This window comes from Rattus norvegicus, chromosome 6, assembly GCF_021556685.1.
Source record: "Rattus norvegicus strain SHRSP/BbbUtx chromosome 6, alternate assembly SHRSP_T2T, whole genome shotgun sequence".
Lineage (NCBI taxonomy): Eukaryota > Metazoa > Chordata > Mammalia > Rodentia > Muridae > Rattus > Rattus norvegicus.
In genome coordinates this window covers 97,395,180-97,416,259 of record NC_141539.1, presented here as the reverse complement: position 1 = coordinate 97,416,259, position 21,080 = coordinate 97,395,180, and the positions used below count along the sequence as shown (strand labels likewise).

General features: G+C 38.9%; 1 protein-coding gene and 1 long non-coding RNA gene across 20 annotated transcripts in view; one reads left to right on the top strand and one right to left on the bottom strand.

Moving 5' to 3' along the window:
* Positions 1–21,080, top strand: part of LOC102549502 (uncharacterized) — a 79,777-nt gene that overhangs the window by 54,007 nt on the left and 4,690 nt on the right. The gene's annotated exons all lie outside the window — the stretch shown is intronic.
* Positions 15,284–21,080, bottom strand: part of Lrrc9 (leucine rich repeat containing 9) — an 88,748-nt gene continuing 82,951 nt past the window's right edge. For all 19 annotated transcript variants that reach the window (XM_087552730.1, XM_087552731.1, XM_087552720.1 and 16 more), the window contains exons 30-32: positions 19,398–19,538; positions 16,950–17,021; positions 15,284–15,510 (exon numbers count right to left, since the gene is read on the bottom strand). Coding sequence is in view for 3 of the 19 variants with exons in the window: in XM_087552712.1 (XP_087408838.1) it covers positions 15,301–15,510; positions 16,950–17,021; positions 19,398–19,538 (423 nt within the window). In the remaining 16 variants the exon portion in view is untranslated. The remainder of the gene's footprint in view (positions 15,511–16,949; positions 17,022–19,397; positions 19,539–21,080) is intronic.

Sequence of the window (21,080 nt, the reverse complement as noted above, 5' to 3'; positions counted from 1 at the left end):
TAGCATTTCAGGGCTGCTGCATTTTAAAATAAGGTCTCGAACTCAGCAATTTTCAAGACAACTTCAATCAAGAGCTATTGCTTAAATTTTTGTTATTACTATAGAAATGAAAAGAGTGATTGTCTGTGTGATTAGCCTGGGAGATTGCTTTGGGAAGAGTTTGACAGTTCTAGTAATGTGTCTATTATCATCTACGGTCCGGTCAAAATGGAATACTTCATTGACTCTCAGGACAGTTTTATAAGGCTCTCTCTTTATTTGCTAATTTTACTCCACATTTTTAACATAAAAGAGGGAATCCTTGTAATGTGTTAATGTGTAGATAATGTACTTTCTAATCGTGACTTAAAACATATGCCCAGTCAATAAAAAAAAAACAGTAGAATAATTTTGACCCAACTGATGCTTACTATGTGCAAAAGTTTGTACTAAACAGTTTCACAGATACGTGTAAACTTAGCACTTTTGTGTTTTTGTGTGTGTGTGTGTGTATGTGTGTGTGACTATGCATGTGTATGTGTGTGTGATTGTGCTTGTATGTGAGTGTGCTTGTATATGTAATGAATGTATATGTGTGTGAGCATGTGTATGTGAGTGTGTGTGTCTCTGTGTATATGTGTGTGAGCATGTGTGTGTGTGACTGTGGGTGTATGTGTATCTGTGTGCGTGAATGTGTGTATGTGTGTGAGTGTGTGTGTCTGTTTTTGTGTGTACGTCTGTCTGTGTTTCTTGTACCTTTTTCCTTTTTCTTAAATTGTGGATTTTCAAAGATGTGCTTATTTGAGAGAGGGGAGGGGAGGGGTGTGGAGCTGATGAGTGGGGATGTGGGGAGCATCTGGGAGTGGTTGGGGAAGGGGAAACTGTGATCAGAGCATATTATATGAAAATTATTTTCAACAACAAAGACGACCTTAGCAACAATTACACTTGAGCTGTGTGGCGGGAGCACTGCCTGCCCTGCCTCACTTGCTCAGCAGTGCTGTATACAAACAGATCAGACTGACCTGATGTACATGACCCAGAAGTTCACCGCACACCCACTTATTTTGTATTTATTAGGTCATAAATAATCGGTTAGAGGTGTAATGGTTCACAGAAGAACTACAGGACCTCTTGCCGTGGGCTCCTCTATTTAGAAAGGTGAGATTATACAAAATCTATGAAGCAACTTTGGAAACAAATCCATTACGAGCAACTGTCAAAAATACATCTTTTAACTGATATTTTCCTATGGGAATTATTAAAAAGAAGTACTTATCTATAAATATGTTTGTTATATATTTATAAAGACAGTAAAAAATTCTAGCAACTTAAATACCATGTACTTTTATGGTTGAGAAAATTACAGTATTTTTCTTGGTTGAACACAACACACATATTAAAATTATAACTATGGCCAAGTGTGATGGTGCACTCCTTTAATCCCAACATTGGGGAGGCAGGAGCAGGTTGATGTCTGAGAGTTTGGGGCCAGTCTAGTCTACACAGCAAGTTCCAGGCCATCCAGAGATACACCAAGACCCTGTCACACACACACACGTAAGATTATTATATTGTCTTTGTAATGTCATGAAAAGACACACACACACACACACACACACACACACACACACACACAGAGCATAAAAAGTTGTATGAAGTATTCTAATTCTGAAAACAATAGGCAAATGAGAAAACTTGGAAAAAATTTTACTGACAATTTTGTTAATGTCATGATGATGTCTTGATGCTACTTTGAACAATAGTTTCATGTCTGTTTTCTAAGCATTGTGTTTTATTTTGATCTAGCAGACTATTCTAATGTATGACAGTCTTCCGGGTGTCGCAGTGGGAATGTAAAGTGATAGAGCGGCTGGGGAAAGTATGGTGGGCCTTAAAGTCATTGCTAGAACTACCATATGATCCAGTAGTTCTGCTCTGAGTGTATGCCCAGCAGAACTGGAAGGAAGGACTCAAGCTGGTGTTTGTACACATATGTTCATGAAAGGTCGCTAAAACTAGCCCAAAGGTGAAGGAATTGCTAAACCAAGAGTGTTGTATACACACAATGGAGTCTTAGTCATCTTTGAGAGGGAAGACAATTGTGACTCATACTGCCACATGGATAAGCCTTAAAGGCAACGTCTGTGAAACACTCCACTCACCATTCACCATACTGATATAATTACACAGACTGAGCTATTTATAGTAGTCAGTGCCATCAAGACAAAAGGGAAATGGCAGATGTCTTGGATAGAGGACAGGAAAGCCGTTTAACAGGTACAAGGTTTTGAAGTTTTCAAGAAAACTTTAAAGATGAATGATGACGATGGTTGTAAATGAACTGCACACTTAATAGAGTTTAAAATGGTAAACCTCATGTCCTTTTCATCACAATCTCCAAAAACAAAGTGGTTAAAATGGGACGAGAGAGGTAGCTCAGTTGGCTGAGGACCTGGCTTCTACAAACCAGACACAGTGGTATACACTGACTTGTAGTACTCGGGAAATAGAGGTGTCTGGGGCAGAAGTTCAAGATCATCCTCTCCTAAGGAGTTGGAGGTTAGCCTGGGCTACTTGAGACCCTATCTCAACATACATATACATACATACGTACAAACATACATACATTGTATAACACGTAAATTATATGTATCCACGTAAAAATAGTTGGGGCTGGAGAGATGACTCAGCAGTTAAGAGCACTGAATGCTCTTCCAGAGGTCCTGAGTTCAATTTCCCAGCAACCACATGGTGGCTCACAACCATCTGTAATGGGATCTGATGCCCTCTTCTGGTGTGTCTGAAGACAGCTACAGTGTAGTTATATACATAGAATAAATAAATCTAAGTAAATATAAATAAATAAATAAATAATTGCTTTATATATTTCATTGCAATATTTTTAGAAAGGAATCGGGGAACAGGGTGGGTTTTTTTCTGTGTTAGAAATAAAAAGGGGTCTAGTTTACAAAATAAGAGTACAGTACAATTAAAAATTGAATCCACAGAGCAGCTTGATAAAGAATCTTAAATGTCATCAAATTATATTTCATATGAAACTGACACTTGTGATTTAAAATCTGTACTGCTTGAGTGTATCTTGTGCCTTCCTCGGTCCCTAGGTAGGAGCAGGGAGTGTAAACGTCAGTAGGTAGCAGTAAGAGATGCAGTCGTGAGGCCACAGTGAAGTTTGAGTGTTCAGTCACAACTCTTCACAGTAGAGATGCTTTCACGAAGGGAGGGAAAGTGGGGGTCCAGTAAAGACTACAAATACATAACAGGCCTGTCTACCCCAGGCCCTTGATTTACATTTCAGTGTTATTTAGATATATGCCAGGACACTTTAAAAAATATTATAGGATTCATACATCCAGTTCTTGCTTTCCTTATCAAGAAGTTATTTTATTAAACAAAAGATTCTTGTATGGTTCTTGTGTCTATGGCTCTATTTTGGGGATGTTATTTTTATATTCTATTGAGTTTCTTTTCTCATCCTTTTGACCCTAAGAGGGGTGGAAAACTCTTAAGAATAATGTATTTTATAAATTTGTCTCAAATTCTTAATACTCAATATTCTCTAAATTATTATAATTTACTCAGAATAAAAGTGATACTGTCCTTCTTATCCCAGACTGAAGTTAAGAATCACACTGAGCACATTTTTGGTTGCAAACGACAGCAATTTTATTGCCCAAGAGGAACATACTGGCTCTCTAATTGGGAAGTCAAAAGACACATCATAAGACTTCATTTGGAGACTCAAATATTAGTCAATAATATCACTTTGCTTTCATTGCCTTATCCCTCAAGTGGCTGCCAGAGGCCTGTGTCACACCCTCCCACTTATCAACTGTCATCAAGGACATATACTAAAGAAATCACTCCCTAAATCCATACCCAACTGTATGCTGTGTGCCCACTTACGTGACTGGGAATCCCAAAGGTAACTCATGGAACAGGGATGGACTTTCCAAAAAAGGGGGTTTGGAGGTGGGAGGTGGGGCTGAAGAATAAGTCTGGGGAAATTAGACACAAGAGTTTCGCTGTCCACAGAGCCGGGGGTTTCTTACTTTAAAATGAAATGGCGTTTTTATTCAGACTGATAGACTACTACTGCTCCTGTCCAAGCCACTATAGTATTCATGCCATTTAGTGGACTGCACAGTTGTCTTCCTAACTTTTAAATTCCTTCCTTTTATGAAACTTGCTACCAGCAGAACCTTAGTGGGAAGGCAGGCTGCATGCCCTGCTGGGGGAGTTGAAAGGTTCAGATACTCTTCTTAAGCACTGTTAAGGTTCTGGTAGTTGGCCTAAGGTTGGCCATTTTCCTGGGGCTTTCAACGCGGACGGGCTAGGAAGCATGGCGGCAGAAACAGTCCCAGGTCATTCTGACGGCAGCCAGTACTGTCAGGGCTAGGAGCACGCATGCAGCACACACTGTCTGGGACAGCAAGGCACTGGCGACCTAAGACTTAACCCTGAGCTTGTCCCTCAGTTCCTCGAGCTCTCAGTCTCAAAACTCGTATTTCACTGTTTCTGACAAGTGAACCATCTAATATTATGTATATAAAGTAGCTTTCCCCTTTTAGCCCGACACTAATTGGAATATAGCTAATTCTTAGTAATTATTTTGAAGACTAATTAGTTCTCCAAGTTGCTAGTGATGGATAAATTAAGATATGACTCATCTTTTTCATGTATTTAACAGCTTCAAATTCTAGAATTTATTATTCCTCCATGCCCCTTTATAACATTAAAAATTTCAAAGCCATAAAGCATATTCATATATTTAAGAGACTTTTTAAAAATATACAACTTTTTCCAACTAATGAAAACCATTTGATATTAATCCTTCCATGTTCTGTATGTAATATCTGACATCTAGTTTCACGTTTCTATAACTGTACACTTGCTCATTTGTCATTAATATAGAGTGGCATCTTTTTGGGTGGAAGAAGTTCACCATAATTATGATGCTGGCTATAAGGTTGTGGGAATTTACTATAATTATATGAGATACGTTATGTTTTCATGCATCTATATAAATATGTTCATAAAATACTGGATGTAGACTACGTTCTTTCAAAATTCTAACGGTGGAAGTTTAAATACTTTTTGTTGTTCCTAATGGCTCAGTACCTAAAGCTCCCTTCCAAGGTAAATTAACTAGGGAAATGCGCTGGTTTTGACTTCATCCATGAATGAGCGCATTCACTCTTTCTACATTTAGCTCTCCATTTGCTGTTCCTCGGCACTCTATAGAATTCCCGCTTGCTCTGCTTTTCACCTATCTCCGAACAGTTTAACAGAGATGGCTGGATCAAGTCCATGGCTCCAATTGTACGCCACTTAAAAAGCTCTGCAGTGCCTCGGTCTCCCATTGTGTCTGGCTTGCCTGAGTGCTCCGCGCGCGGCAGCTCTCTGTGCTTTCTGTTTGCTAAACCCATTTGTGCTCATTCTTTCTGAAAACACTTGTTCATCAGGGATCTCAAATTGACTTCTCCCTATTCTGTGTCCTTAACTAGAAATGCACCATTAATGTTGATTGAGCTGTCGCAAAGCCCTCCAGAATAAGTGAAAGGCTACAGTGTTTGCAAATACCTGTTTCAGGCAGATTGAGAGGAAAAATGAGAAATAATTGGAAACTTTAAAATTTTATATATATATATATGTATATAATTTTACACACATACACATGTGTATATGTATACGATTAGCCTTTTTTGGCTGTTCATAGAGACAGTCCTAAAACGTTTTGATGGAAAGAGAGAGGGAACACCAAGCTACATTTACAGATTGAACAAAGACTAAAACTAAATCAGTAAAATTATCACAAAGAGTTTCTAAAAAAAGAACAAACCCTCATATTACCGCAAGGAAGACATCAACCATATAGGTCATGAACATGAGCTACGGTGTTTAAATGTCACCAACTTCATTTTCAAAAAATAAAGTTCAGCTGCTGTGTCTATGATTGACACAATAGTAAGATCACTTTTTTTAAAAAAAAAAACTACTGGTAGGAAATATTTTTATACATTTATAAATTAATTAGAATCATAAAACTACAAACTAGAAAATATGTAGAATTACAGGTTTACATTTACACAACTGTATAACCATACATTTTTAATACTTGTGAAAATTAGCCTTCTTTGGTAAAAATGTAATTCATTTAAAAATTACCAAAATGTGTTATCCTGATGTACTTTTCGCTCAGACCCATGGAAATGGTCCCAGTTGCAGCCGGACCGGGAAAGAAAGAGTGCTCTAATGCTCACCCCTCTCTTCCCCGGGCTTCCCCGCCACCCTGCTGATCTGCTGTACTGGGAACCAAGTGAAGGACTGCACAGGTCAGTAAATGGGTATACAGAGAATCAAGAGCATAGACTTAAGGCGAAGTCCAATAAAATATATCAGGTAAACACTTTCATTTAAGGTAATTAAGACTTTCAAAGATATTCCTACACTTCTTTGACTAGCTATTTTATTTTTAGGTTACAAATTCTTAGTTATTAAATCATTAACTAATTATAAGCAAATGTCATTATAAAAGCTAAGTTTTAAGATAAAGTGCATACATTGAATCTGAAAGGTGCCTTTGAATAAATAAGTTAAATTAAAATTAAAAGATTAGTGTTATAATGGTATGATTTTTTAAAAATAAAAATGTGTAGAAGCAGACTGTTTTTCAGTAAAATAACAATGTGTTCCTGGCCAATCTAGTTCTAAAAAGCAACTGTGAACTTGAGTAGCAATTTAGTATTGGTTTCCTTTACAAATATTTCCATAACGAAGCAAAGCTGAACAAGAAAACAGTTAAGAGCTCCAAGACTGTCTGGAATTTCTAGGTTTATTCTGATGAAGAAAATGAGCTTCTTTTTTTTTGACTTTAAAATTTTATTCATAACCAGTGACATAAAAGATTTATTTTCCACACTTAGAAAGCACAGGGATAGGGAGTTGTCTTCAGCCTGTCTCTGGCTTCTACTTTATTCCTTGTAGCAACCTGTTTCCTGTTCTTAATTGTCAATGTCCCTTGAGAGCTACAGTGCCATCCATGCAATGTCACAGGCAAAGCTTGGCATCATTTATCAAAGATGGATAGCCTCAAATGAACCATGCAGGACCTGTTTCTAAGAAGTCTTCCTTTCAGGACTACTCTGTACAACATATGAGCCATTGCCACAGTCACTATCAAAGGAGCTGTGGGCATATGCAGTACTCTGAGCATGGGTGTTTCCCCAGAAGTAACCTTGAATGTAGTTAAAATTTGGCAAGCCCTTTCAAACTAGTGCCTACCATACTCCATGTAAATTTTAATATGAACCATGGGAAGAGAGGAGAACAGAAAGGATGGGCCTTATCCTGGAGAAATAAGACTTGGAAAGCTTAGAGCTTCTAAAAGTTTAAAGCTTGGTCTTGTGCTTCACTTTCCCTTTCTAACTTGGAAGTTACACAGTGGATCTAGACAGCACTAAAGACTTTGGGAAAGGTCTTCAGTCTCTCTGGACTTAACACTCACTAACAGACAGTCTACCATTTCTTTGGAACAGAAATTACTGAAATGTTACAATTCCAAAGAAACCAAATTGATCTAGTCATCCCTTTAAAAACAACAATTTTCACTAGCGGCTTCAGTCCCTTTACAGTCCACTTGTTCTTTACTGTTTAACACTGTAACCAACATATCTTTTAAAAACCTTCTACAGTAAAAGATATTTCCACATAAAGATGTAAAATATAAATGTTTATGTCTTATTTTCTCTTTGGCAACTACAGTTGCTTGAATAGTCCTCATTCTCCTCTATTTATTAGGAAAAATAACACCCTAACATAGGAAAACATGTCAAATGGGAAAAGGGAACAATGTCAGGTACATCCCACCTCCCACCCCTCAATTTGGTCCCTGAGGTAGCTGTCCATTAGTCCGTATAAGTATACCTGAAGTGTGTCCATGTCACCTCCTGAGCAGCTAAACACATAGTAGAGCTCTGTCATTCAACCACAAAGGCCACACACCCACATGGCTCTTTTGGGGGTATGTGACAGTTCACTATTAAGAGATCCATATGGAGTCCTCTGTACATTCCTCATCGCTCGGGCATGGCACTGTGGTTACAGAAGGCTGGTTTTCAAGTTTCAAGTTTTAAAAACTTCAAGACCCTCCAGCATCATCAGTATCTGACTGTCTAACTTTTTTTGTAACTTCAATTCCATTCTCTTCCAGCTTCCTCTTTGCACAGTCCTGACATGCATTACCCAGTAAGGTGGTACTGTCTACTCGCTCAGCATCTGGACTTCGCTGTTTGCAGATCTGAGTGGCGAGGTCTTGCACATATCCTGGGAAAAGTTCAAAACAGTCCCCATAGGACACTACTTTAATTCCATGCAAAAGCATATCTGCCTGATGCTTAAAGAAATGGTCTTCATTTTCCTTGAGCACTACCATGTAGTGCTCTAAGTCCACCTTAGAAAATGAGCTTCTAATGCACAAACAAATCAATTTGATTAGATTCCCTTAAAAACCAAGACAATTCAACCATGTGTGCTGCCTCTACTCATACAGAACTAAGAATAATTTATTTCCTAGTACGTCAGTAATATTTAATTGAAACTATAATCAGGTCTAATATTTTAAAACACTAAGTGCTTCTTATAATGTATGGTATCTTATGGGCAAACAACAACATGTATGTTGCATATATAGGATTACTGTACAGCTGGTCATTAGTGCCTACAAACATACATGTGTACACGTGTACATACAGGGTATCATGTACACTGTGGACAAAAGTACTCACAAGCATAGTTAATTCAGTAGAAGACTCCAAGGCTGTAAGAACAGAGTAAGTGATAAGATCCTTACTGAGCAGTTATAATCGCAGTTAATTGTCAGATGTAGACATTAGAAGGCTGGCAGGCCATCATCTTACTTTCAGTTCAGCATGGCAGGCTCCTACTCTGTAACTAACGTGTTAATCTCTCACATTCCAGGTTTGTGGAATTGAAAATCAAGTCATGGTGCATTTGACTGGGTGCATGCAAAATACATGTTACTGAGAACAAGGAAATACCACTTGTGTTGTTGAAACTGTACTTTTTAATCTAAGCTGAATATATCGGAAGAAAAGGAAGGAGTTTATGGTCTGTAGGTACATTAGTTGTATAATGGCCTAACACAAACTGCTAGCTAAATAGCACATAATTATTAGTTGCTAATTCATGTGCGTTTGAAAAAGCAATGGATTTGGAGTAGAAAATATCTAGGTTAGATATTATAGGCCATCCTTTTCATAAGCCACACTTTCTTTAAACAGATAGTGCGTGTCAGGCCTATCTTAGTAGGAGTATTGGAACAGGTCACTCACAGTGTGTGCCAGGTAGAGGGCATCTACAAATATCACTTGCATTTCATGGCATTTTGCTTGTTTTGTTAAATGCAATGGGGACAATGTATTGGCCACGAATAACATGCAGTGCCACCTATTCCGTAGTCCCAGGGGAGTTCTTCACATCAGTGACATCTGCTGTCACGGCAAAAAAAATTATAATCTGCCAAATCATGTTCAGAGTTATGCCCTCATTGTTTGCATATAAGAGCACTGTGATCTATATGAAAAGGCTACAGCAGGTTAGTTCCGTGTTTACTATCTACTGCACACACCTAGCAATGCCTAAACTAAGGTTTATTATTATTCTTTGTGTCACTATTAAATTATACATTAAAACTTTATATTCAAGAAGAAATTCAGATGTAATTAAAAGTATTTATAAAATATCCACATATTTTTAAAAATGAACATAAAAGATAGTGTTTATGAAAAATCTATAGAAGAAATAAAAAAAAATCTCAGAATGTTCAGTTGGTGTGGTATAAAGCCATCCTTTTCTGCTTTATATTTTTCTGTTTTTGAACACTTTTCCCCAGGAAAAACATTACACTTACTTGTTCTAGTATTTTAAAAGATATTTTATTATAAAAGTTTGATTTCATTTCTATTTGTAGAAATGAAAAAAGAGCACAGAGTTCTGATTTCATAATAGGCGCGCTCTGTCAGACACTGCCACATGAAAACCACAGTGCAACCCAGACACCTTCTGGGCGTCTTAAGAACTGCACAGTTGTTCTCTGAACAAAGCCTGACTGCAACAGCTGTTTAACAATCACATTAAGAAGCACAAATCTATCTGTAATTAGGCTTGAAATGTAAAATATTACATGATTTAAATTACAAAAACAAGCCTTTAAATAAAGCATTAAAAAGCATGAAGTTCTTGCATGCACATTGGAATGATAGTTTCCAAAATGCCTTTGGGACTATTTTCAGGTAGATTATAAGGTTTAAACAGTCAGACAAAGTCCCCTTATGTATATCTAAGGAACATTGTAATAGTATGAAAATTATGTGCAACATGGGGCCAATACTTTAAATAGAGGGTATTTTCTGAACTGTGTAGTCTATTTATGTCAAAATAGGACTAACAACTGAACTCTCATTTTCCTGGGATAGGTCGCTTGTAGCGCAGGTGGCATCAACCTCACTCTTCCTGCCTCTACCCTAGATATTGTGAGCCTCCCTGCTGGAGTCAGGCAGGGATAGTGACTGAACCAGGGCTTTGTGTGGGCTAGGCTAAGCAGGCACTCTCACTGCATCACAGGCCCAGTCCATTCAGACATCAGTTTAAAGGCTATCGCCTGCAGTGTCCATGGTTGGGTACACTTAGGAACTCGCACCGATGTCCACTTTTGCATTGGTCACTAAGCAAGTCCAACAGATGTCCTGGCTTCTTTTCTCCCACTGAACAGGCCTAAAAAGTAGCCTGTGGCAAAACTCAACTAGCAAGGCTCGCTTTGCTTAGCAGTGGTTGCCTTGGTCTGCTGTTTCCTGTTCTAGGAGTTAGAGCAGTCTGACTTCATATACAGACAGCTGTGCTTGTAGTGATATGATTTTACAGTGTCAGGCTAAAAGAGACATATTCGAACTGAGTTTTGACCTTTAATAATGACCTCTATAATTCTAAACAAGTTAACTGACCAAAGTGCTCCCAGGGCAGGCCTCCCTGAACTCTCACAGCTCACTGCCTCTTATACCAGAAGCAAACATTCGGATTTCTAGAATTTGCTTCATGTCCCATCACATGTATCTTCTCAGATTCTTGAATACATAATAAGCAGTTCATGCTTGTTACAATATAAAAATTGGGGCAAATGACTAAAATAACCACAGTTTCAGATCACTGGTATTACATCGGATTAATCAAGGGAGACATCTTCACACAGAGCCGAAGTGTTTCAGCCACATGAGTGATATCACTGCGCGCTGCCTGCTAAAATACATGTTTGCTGATCTGTGTCCATTTGTTTTTAGGTAGCTACATTTGATTTGTTTAGAAACTTACTCCCAGGAATTCTGTAAGAAACGAGGTAGGTATGAATCACACACTGGCCACTTCCTGATTCGGGTAACTGGGAGCAACACCGTGGTAAGTGGCTTCTGTGCTGTATATGCATTTGGTTCCCAGGACACAGTATGGAGGATATAATTTCATGACTATTTAGGAACTGTGTCAGCGTAAAGATTCACCAAAACAACTGGTGACAGCGAGGGACTCAGCACAGCAGCCAGGACTGTATTTAAAGAACTTTGGCACTTTCTTTTCCTGAAGACAATGGAGACATTGAAGGAGATGGAGCAACATTGGGAATAAGCAGGAGAAAAACAGTCATAATAGTGTATGGTTTGGGCTCTGGTGGCTGCTATCAGACCCATGGGCAATTACTGAATAGCCTAGCCTGGAACATTTTGAATTTTGTGTGGTACTGAATTTCATTCAAAAAGTCACGTGTGTGTTTATTCATGTATGTGCATTCACATGGGAACACTTGCCACATATAACACACTTAGAGGAGTCTAGCCAGAAATAGGATGGGTGTGGTGTGAAAAATATATAGTGTAATTTTCTTCTCTCTTTGTGGGTCTAGGAAGAACCATTTAAATAAATACCTTATAAGTTATATTTTGAAAATATACTATATAGCTTTGAAGTGTTTAAGCTTGTGTACACATCCGACCTCTATTAGAGCACACATCAGCAGTCAGTTTATATTTCGTGTATTTTACCTAGAGATTTTTACTTTGCCAAAGGGCTGCAGTCCATCAGCTGATCTGAATTTATCATGATAACATATGCAGCTATGGCAGGAGTCCTCCAGTGAGTGATAAATGCCGATAAGTCATCTATCCCATTGGGGTTCTTGGCTAAATCACATTTGGAGGACACCTAATTGTCTAAAATGTATCCAAATCCAATAAAAATTTCTTTGCCACTAATTGCCATTGCAGCTTTCGGAAAGTTAACATGCTTATGTGACTTTGTGACAGCACCATTTCCCATGAGCAGTGTGAGTGACAGAAGTATTTCTACCTAATGTAGACCTTTCAGCTATTTGGTATTTAACATCAGGCCATCACGACTAGAATGGTGTAATCTTTCATCTTTAACACTGTGATATTTTTCATTGTTAATAAAATATTTTTGTCGTGGTTAATTAAAAAAAAAAAAAAGAAGTCCCAAGTGTGGGCACCTCCCGCACAGTGGAGCAGACTCTAAATGAGCACTAAGTGGTAGGTTCTTGGGGTTGAGTTGGGCTTGGGGATGGATCAATGTTGGAGGCAGGGAAGAGGAAATTTTAAAGAAAGCTTGGAATATTTACAAAATTCTCTGCAATCGCAATCTCAGTGGTGAATTTCTTTGCTGTTGAATACAGGTGAGCGGGCAAGACAGGCTGCAAGGCTGAGTGAGTGCAGGCAGTGAGCTGCTCCACAGGCTGAGTGAGTGCAGCGGGTCAGGGGGAAGCACACGGGCCTGCTCTGTTGTTATTTCTGTCTTTTCTCACTAGTGAGTACTTCCTACTTTTGGAACACAGTTCAACTTCGTCATTTTAAACCTTTTGAATTATTATTCAAATCTATGAGGTTTGGCAAGGATTTCGTGTATGTGGGAAAGACGGTCCACCGGTAAGAGCTTTTTCTGGAAAGCAAAGTAAGCTATGGCAATATATGGCAAAAGTCATGATTTTGATTCATGGTTAGCAGATCGGGTGAGTTGTTAAGTGGAGAAGAACGTTAATGGCACGCGGACAGCAGTACCTTTCCTCATCTGGATGGATCTGGTACATTTGTACAGTTGGAGACAAAACGGCCTAGCATGATAAAAGAGGAGAGAGGTTATCCTTTTGAGCTGCCAAAAAGTTGTTTCTGGGCAGATCCTCTGAGGATTGTTCAGAATCCCTCTATTCTCGGTTATTTTTGTCTGAAATCAGGAATTCAGATCGTTACAAATTATAAAATGACGAGGAGCATTAAGCAGAGAACTTAAGTTGCCCTTAAGCTCAGTACATGCTATATAGGGTTTACAATATGAATTCCGAATTTCAAATAAAAATATAAAGTTAGGTTGGGAATGGAGACACATCGAGGCAGCAGGGGGAGAGGCTGGGGGCCATAGCGAGAGGCTACTTCAAAAACACACACAAGCTAGGTGTGGTGGTGCACGCCTTTGATCCCAGCACTTGGCAGGAAGAAGCAGGTAGCTAGAGCTCTGTGAGTTCAAGGGCAGCCTGACTTACAGAGTGATTTCCAGGATAGGCAAAGTTATGTAACTAGATACTGCTTCAAAAAGCAAACATGCTCCCCACAAAGAAAGACGACGACGATGACGACAACAACAACAACAACAACATCAACGTCAACAACTTATTACATTGTCACATATATTGCTGATACTTCGTATGGCTTACATTTTCACAAACTAATCAATTTGATTCCTTGTAGGTGTTCAAATAAAATGTAGAGATCCAGATCTCTATGCTAGATAGGAACACACACAAGAAGTGACCATACTTTTCAAACTAAAAATTTGAGCAGTACAATCAGGGAATAGAAAAGTAAGGATTTTTTTTCTTCAGAAAGTCTAAGGAGCTGCTGACCAATCTCGAAGAAAGATACAAATGAGAAGACAGAGATGAGAGCAGGGCCGGACTCACCGGAAAGAGCAGTGGGGAGAGAGGACGGAAGAACAAACCAACGCCCCAAAGACAGCATTTTACTCTCCAGGAGATTGAGACCAATTGACAGACCCAATTGTGTGCATAGTTGAATCTTTTGAACAAAAATATAACAATCCTCATTATGATTAGAAACATGAGAGCTAAGATAAAATACTACATTGATTAATTATGCTGAGTCTATTTATTGTGTGCACATGCCCGTGTGTGTGTGTGGTGTGTGTGTTTGTGTGTGTGTGTGTCTGTGTATGTGTGTGTTTTTATGCCCATGTGTGTGTGTCTGTGTGTGTGTTTGTGTGCCCACGTGTGTGTGTGTGTGTGTGTGTGTGTGTCTGTCTGTCTGTCTGTCTGTCTGTGTCTGTGTGTCTGTGTGTAGGAGGGCTGGAGTGGTAGGGGTAGGAGTATAGGTGGTGCAGCCCACTGTGAGTTGTGGTGGTCAGAGAACAATGTTCAGGAGTGGTTTCTCCCCCCATCATGTGGGTCCTGGTGATGGAACTCAGGCTTGGCAGCAGGCACCTTTACCGGCTGAGCCATCCAACAACACCTAGTTTCTTTGACAGGCCTTTCTTTATGTCTCTCCACAAATGACAACCTCTTCCTCTTTGTAGGCTCCTAGATAATTTTATAACTATTGTGGTGATTTTGAACAAAGGGGGATGTTAAAAGGAATGGGGAAAATTCTCTTCAGGGAGGAACACCATCCCTCCGGCTGTTCCGAAACAGAGTGAGCAAGGATCTGACATTAGGGAGTAGGCGTCTTCTAAATGTTAACTAAAATGAATGTGCTAAATGAAATACTTTCCGTGGCCTATTCTTTTAGTGTTTCCCATTCCTTAAAGCCCTGGCTCTCAAAATCCCCCCTCAGGCTAGCTTCAGGAGTTCACAGATAACCCCGAGGGAACCGCACTGTCTCTTTGGAAGATACTCTATGTGACTAGAAGATTCTGTGAAGTTCTACGTTTTCTGATTTCTACTTTTAGCAGAATTCACCACTGAACTTGTCTTGCGAGTTGTTCACAGTGACATGCAGAAAATATAAACATCTTTAAAAGAAGTCGTGTTTACACTGAGAGCAGATCAGTCACAACCCATAAGTGATTCAATAGAATTAAAAGAAAGAAGCAGTTTTGAATGGCCACAGACCTCTTGACAAAAGGTATAATGCTAAGACACAACTAAGCCATGCGATTTGAAGTAACATTAGACATAAATGAGATCGCTGTTTTAAAGGAGGGTTTTCTTTCCTTTTATTGTTGCTGCTGCTGTCGTTTGTTTGTTTTTTCATTCTCTCTGAAACTCTTTGTAAAAATACCTTCAACTTCAGGAGTTAAGGAGAAGTCAGGTCCCAAGAAATGGCTAAATCCAGCAGGTAGAATAACATTTGTTATTTTAATGGGAGAGGCTTTAACGTGGCAGAATGACCCACCATCCGTAGGAGAGCTGGTAACAGGAACGAACTACACAATAAAATAAAACAGTTAAGAACATCTTACCTCTGAAACTGAAATAAATAGGTTTAGTCCTTATCACAAGCCCCAAAGCACAATAAACTTTAGAAAGTACTTTCACATGCTTGCCTAAGCTCAGGATTGGCACTTCTGTAATATGGACAGAGCAGCCCCAGGGTTGACTTCCCTCAGTCTTGTGGTTTGCCTTTTCAGACTACGTTGTACTACTGGTCACTAGAAGTCAGTGCTTAATGGTCTATTTTACTTCCAAAAGTTCTTAGTAAGGAAGAGCAAAACCATGAACATGAGATGTTTCGTTTGTAATGGTTTTTTTCCTTTCTTCAAATACTTATTGCTTACTCTGTATGTATAAATGTCTTGCCTGTCTGAATGTGTGTGTGAACCACATGCACGCCTAGTGCCAGCAGAGGTTAGAGATCAGAAAAGACTGTGGGACCCTTTGGAAGGAATTATAGTCGATTTAAGCCACCACATGGGTGTTGGAAACTGACCTGCCTCTGTGTAAATATTCTATTTTCGTTAGGACCGTGAGCTTGTTGAAGTTATGCGTTCTGAACACGTGGTTCCATTTTGTTATTTGTCTAAAGTAACCAACTTGACTTCAGCAAGCATCCCCAAAAATGTAGCTGTCGGTGGATCCCAGGGTTCTTTAGCTAACGCTGTGTAGTCCCAGGCTGCCCAACAGTTCATTTACGGGAGTTTGTTTTTTTGTCACTACTGTGGTATGTGCTTGATTTCTCTCTTAAAGCCGAACCCTGAACACCCTTAGGTGGAAATGTTGAGTTGTATTTGCCCTTCTGCTATTGAAAAGAAACAACTGCAGTGACCAAAATAAGACCTCAATTGAGAAACGTGCAATCTTTCCTAATCTTGTCTCTTCTGAAGAGCTAAAGAAACAATGGCACAGTTTTCTTCCAGCCATGAGTGTAAGAGTTATTAATGAACTTTAAAAAGACACTTTTGTAAAACAAAGATCCCAAACACTTTACTGAGTATAGATGGATCAAAATAATTTAAATAAGATGCTTGCTTATGTAACAAAAGTATATAGTTAAACTTTTATTAGAGCTATTTAGAAGGCAAGAATAGTTATATTGAATAGATCATTATACTGTTACAGCAGAATAATGGAAAAATAGAAATTCTTGAGAAAAATACACAAGTAAACAATAGTGGAATGAAATGCTGAACATTAGTCTACATACTTTTGATAAATTAAACCAGTTTAAAATTTATATATGAAAAATGGTGTTTTAAAGTATTGTGTTTGTTTGCTTTAAAATTTAGCAATATTATTTTAAAATAGAACTTCCACATTTTAACTAGACAAGAGTTCTTATAAGTGTGTCACCGCCTGTGCAGAGTGGTAGGAGCGCCTTCCCCCAGAGGTTCTACCAGCCTCCTTTCTACACGTATGAGGACCTTACCTTACATGGCAAAGGAGCTTGCAGGTGTGACGGAAGTAAGGACTTTGAAGTGGGGAGATTATTCTGGATTATCTAAAAAGAGGGAGACAGAAGGGTCAAAGGAAGAAGGAGCTATGGTGACACAGAAGTGGGAGGAGCAGGAAGATGCCACTGCTGGCTGAGAGCCAGGAGCCAAGACAGCTTTGGAAGCTGGAAAGCACTCGGCTGAGTGTCTTTCCAGAGCTTCCCAAGAATTCAGCTCAGCCCATGCCTCCATGTAAGGCTCCTGGCTTTCAGAACCAGAAGACAACCATACTCTGCTAAGCCAATGCTTTGGGGATAATTTGATGCAAGAGCAACAGAAATCTACTTCACAGGGCTTTTTATTTTTATTCAAGAAGTTGAAGATCAAGAAAGGGAAAGAAGCCTTAATTATGAAACTAAAGTTCATCTGACTTGTTCTTTTTTGAAGGTGAAGCCTTTGACAAGTACATGGTATTAGGCAGTACTCTTAGCTACATCAGTGGTTAGAATTCAAAGCTATGCCTTAATTTTTTTAAACCTATAAATTAATCTTTTTTGTTTAAATTAATTTTTATTAACATTGAACAACTGTGAACCTTAAGGTCTTTGTAGATACTTTAACTTACTCTAGAAGTGCATTTAATCAAAACATGTCAAGATTAATTTTTAAAACTTGAGATAGTTAGAAAGTCAAGGAATCATTAAAAATTTTAAGTAGAGATAAAATTGCATCTCAGTGGTAGGACACTTACCTAGTGTGACTTACATTTGCCCCCAGCACTACTAAAGAGGGTAAGAAATACATATATAACACACATTTATCTTCTGACAACATTGTTCAAATTGCATATGCTTCATGAAGAAGAAATCCCCTGCCTTTTTGAGGCAAGCTCTCAGGCAGCCCCTGTCAAGGATGACTGAACTTCTGATCTTCCTGACTCCCAAGTGTGGTGGATACAAGTGAGCACACCACCATGCCTGGTCAAGGCCCTTTTCTAAGCAAGGGTCTTTGGTGGATATTTTATCTGATTAGCCTTTAAGATCCTACATGTCATTTCTTCTGCTGGTTTCTTTAAAACAGCATAAACTTTTAAAGATAGGGAAGAAAATTTAAAGACAATAAGTTGTCTAGGTTTAAAAGTTAGTTATCTCTAAACCTGTGTCTTTTCTCCCACATTTTATACTTCTTTTTAAAATCCCACATCCAGTTTGACATTGTATGCATGTGATTATTCTTTCTACAGGTTTCCCAATGTATTGCATTTGGTTTTTATATTAACATAGAACTCCTAACTTAAAATTTGAACTTACATTTCATCTGTTGACTTAGTATAAGTCTGCACAGCAGGGTTTTTTTTTTTTTAAACAAAGCCATCTTTCTATGAGTTTGTGACACAGAACCATCTCTCTCTGCGCATGTGACTCTATTGCTGAAGGAAGACATAAGCTAGAAGAGTTGATAGGATCAGAATTACCAGTTTTTAATGAAGGGCCGAGGGGAGCCATCATCATGAATGAATCCTAGGAGGAAGGTGTTCATCTGGAACGACCTCCTGTTTCTTCTAGAGCATTTTTCCCTTTGTTTTCTTTTGTTGTTTTAAGATAGGCTTTCTCCGTGTGACCCTGGCTGTCCTAGAACTTGCTCTGGCCTCAAACTCAGCAATCTGCCTGCCTCTGCCTCCCCAGTGAAGATTCTGTCCTTAATGTAACCTTGGATCCTTGACTCTAATGTCCTTGGATTTTCGCTTCTAGTTATGTTAAAGGTTCAATCCCCTCCCCACCTGCTCAAGGTCGTTGTACCATTCTCTTGGATTACTCTAAAAGTTTCAGCTGGCTTCCCTCTCTACTCCTGTCTCTTCTTCAAACTTTGCAAAAGCTCAACTCTAATAATTCTACATTTCTGTTAAAAAAGAAAAACAAACCATCATCTTTCTGTGTTAAATACAGTATTTAAAGGATGATCAGAACAAATAAAAGTGGCGAATGATAAAATCGCTAAAAGCCTATTTCTGTTGTTTCTATAATTTTGCTCCTATCATGTCAGGCACATTTTAGGGCTCATGGGTAAAGACCCCACTAATCCCACCAATCTATAATAGCAGCGTACCTCTGTTAGGTGAACTAGCAGTCCAGAGAGTTGAGATGAAATCCCCCTCCTTCCTCTGTGCTTACATTGAAGCAATTTTACGGTTAGTTTCTATAGACATGGCATGTCCCAGTTCCTTACCTTCTAACGTCATTTGAGGTACTAAGCAATCAAGTATTAAATCATTTGCCTTATAGCAATGTCTTATTAGGAAAAGCTCCCATTGAAAGTAGTCATTAAGTAAATACTACAATTAACAGAATCACATGTGCTTAAACAAATTAAGTCAAAATGTACATGATATAATGCTCATTTACAATAATCTACAGTCAAAGGAAAAGTGTAAACAGCATACTTACTGAGTTTTTCTTTGCTTGTAGTTCAGAGAAATGAAATTCAGCTTTTGCCCTATCATCAGAATTTATAGGAATTCCATCCAACATCTGTAAATTAGGCAGGCGGAATATGAGCACATGTCGATGGACCATTTTTCTACAAATCTAAAGAAAGGTGAAAACAACAGTTTAATCCCCAAATCAGTTATATTAAAAAAATCTTCAAAAGAAGGCAGCCTGGGAAAGGACACAAAGATGGTGGAGAATGGCTACTTTACAGTACTAACTGCTACAGGCAGGAGCTTCTTCCTGAAAGATTTCTCAATCTTCCGTAATACCAAATAAAAATAGAAAATGTTTATAAACTAAGGCCAGCATTCATAGGTTTAGTCTTTCTTCTTTCCCTTTTCCTTCCCCTCTCCATGTCCCAGTCTGGTTTGAAAAATAATCCTCTTGCCTCAGCCTCCTCAGTGCTGGAACACAGGTGCATGCCACCAGCACACTCAGACTATCATCCCTCTCACGACCTTAGCACTGAGCACTAGCCCGCACAACCTCAACTCACGGGCAGAGTGGTTGGTTTATGTGAGGTTTCCCAAAAGGCCCCATTTCACTTAATTCACCATCTTCTGGTCTGTATCTCCATCTCTTCATAGTATTGACCTGCTCTATAAATTGTTTATGCCCATAAAAAGGTAGGTAGAAAGACTTAGGGAGAGTGGTCTCAGGGTGTTTACTTTTAGAAGGTTCTGCTTGCAAGGATGGGTCTTTGCTGGAGTTTGGTACTTGGACTTGGGGATGTTCTTATCATTCCTTGGTTCATAAGGGTAGTTGACTATGTCTTGATAATTGCTAAAAAAAAAAACAAAAACCAGTAGGATTTATGCTTAGCCTCTTTTCCATCTGGAAAGTTTCGGTTCTTGATTGGAAAGGGTGTCTATGTGAGTAACTCTCAATTGTTAAATGCTAAGTCTCTAAGGGGCTCCCTTGAATAAAAACAACATGGAAGACAGGCCATTTTTGTGGTGAAATGAAGAGTGTGCTCTGTGTCCCTGCCATGGAAGAGGAAGTGTGAAGGAGTATACTGCATACAGATTCCTCGGACTCTATTTTCTCTTCCTCATATCCGTGAGTTTGTGTCCTTATTATGGCATTGCAATTGGTCTTTGTTGTGTATCCTCACTGTCTTTTAGCCACAGGGAAACATGCTGAGTCTCTTTCTCTCTTCTCTGAAGTAGTGGAAATTACTTCAGGACCCCTAATAGAAAGTATACAGCACTATGTATAGTGACAAAGAACAACAAACTCTTGGGGATGAATGCACAAGCTGGGCCTGGTGGCTCAGGCCTGTAGTCCTGGCACTCTACAGGGTAAAGAGAAAGCTTTCTGTGAGTTACAGGCCGACCTGTTTTATATAGAGCAAGCTGAAATTAAAAGACAAAATACAGACAGACAGAAGGAAAGAAAGAAAGAAAGAAAGAAAGAAAGAAAGAAAGAAAGAAAGAAAGAAAGAAAAAGAAATGAAGGAAGGAAGGAAGGAAGGAAGGAAGGAAGGAAGGAAGAAAGAAAGAAAGAAAGAAAGAAAGAAAGAAAGAAAGAAAGAAAGAAAGTTAAGCGAACAGACTGCTTGAAGCGACTGTGAGGGGCATGTTCAGTGACAGAGAGACGTCTAACACATGTGGCTCCAAACACATCGTTGACCACATT